Here is a 1,235-nt window from a genome sequence, read left to right on the forward strand (position 1 = left end):
AGTTTGAACGGCTCGAGTTCCAGAAACCACTTACATTTTTGTATTTCTAAGCCACGATTGTTTCATTTACGTGCAGCTCTCACTTCATCTTTCAGAAAGTGGTGTATGTGCTGTTCATGTGGAAAGTAGGACTGCAAATTACTTCTTGAATTTGCAAATGTTATTGTAGTATAAATTTACTTGATAACGGCATTCGTGTGAATCCGCATGTTGCTCTGGAATGGCATACAATAAATATATCAAATTATTACATGATATCTTCATTCTTTCTGACAGTATTGTATTCTCAATCAGCGCAACCAAAAACGCTAGAATAAGTCAAATTTGTTTTATTGAACTTTGCAAATCAGTGTGAGCATGTTCAAAACAATCTAATTCGATACATTTTCAACACAGCAATACGTAATGCAAGTGTTTGATTTGCAAATATTCACATGCTTTTTAAGAAGATCCCAACTGAGAAAAAAACAGATTTCTTTTTTTTAGAGTAAGTCACCTTGAAAATTTACTAGTACACGAAATATTATGTGCAAAGTCTTTCATGCCTTCTTGGTATGGGACTCAATGAAAAAAATCCGCCCGTTAAATCAATTTTTTTTCTACATTACACCATGCTATCTTTGAAAATTGTAAGCTTTTATTCATGTATGACAAAGCAGCTACTCTCCTTTACATATGTACAAGACGATCCCATTCTGTTAATGATTAAAATCAAAAATATTGCTCTGGCTTTGTTCTCTCTCAGCCCACGATGAGATCAGGGCGTTCAGGTGGAGCAGGAGACAAGTAGGACTTATCGTGTACATTGTACTTGAAGATTCTGAAATTAGCGCCATCTCCTCCGTCGAAGTCCATTTTGTTGGTGAAAACCTTGTGTGCCCTGTTGGTTGTGAAGTACAGGTTGCTATAAGTGTCCAGGGAAAGGGCGTCCGTCCACTGCATGGTCTGCCAGTTCTGAGCCACAGGGACCTGGGTCTTCATGACAACCTCACCTTCCAGCACACGCTGGGATATTACGTCAGCTTCCATGTCCCATCTGGAGAATGAGATGATTTGTTTGTTTATTAGACATAAACCTTAATTATAGTACGATGAGAATAGTTGTAAGTGCTGCTGCCTCTTTTGTTTCACTGCACAAAGTAAGGTACAATCGTGGTGAGACGTTATCTGTCTTGGCTCGCTCGCTCTCTCTCTCTCTCTCTCTCTCTCTCTCTCTCTCTCTCTCTCTCTCTCTC

At 38.9% G+C, this 1,235-nt stretch overlaps 1 protein-coding gene across 1 annotated transcript in view; it reads right to left on the reverse strand.

The window, feature by feature from the left end:
• Positions 1–314: 314 nt before the first annotated feature.
• The window catches only part of LOC101856288 (major royal jelly protein 1), a gene marked incomplete at its 5' end in the record, with an annotated part of 4,807 nt that continues 3,886 nt past the window's right edge, over positions 315–1,235 (reverse strand). Inside the window, 1 exon segment of the mRNA XM_005106472.3 lies at positions 315–1,036. Within this exon segment, the coding sequence (XP_005106529.2) occupies positions 742–1,036 (295 nt within the window).

This window comes from Aplysia californica, unplaced genomic scaffold (genome assembly GCF_000002075.1).
Source record: "Aplysia californica isolate F4 #8 unplaced genomic scaffold, AplCal3.0 scaffold00536, whole genome shotgun sequence".
NCBI lineage: Eukaryota > Metazoa > Mollusca > Gastropoda > Aplysiida > Aplysiidae > Aplysia > Aplysia californica.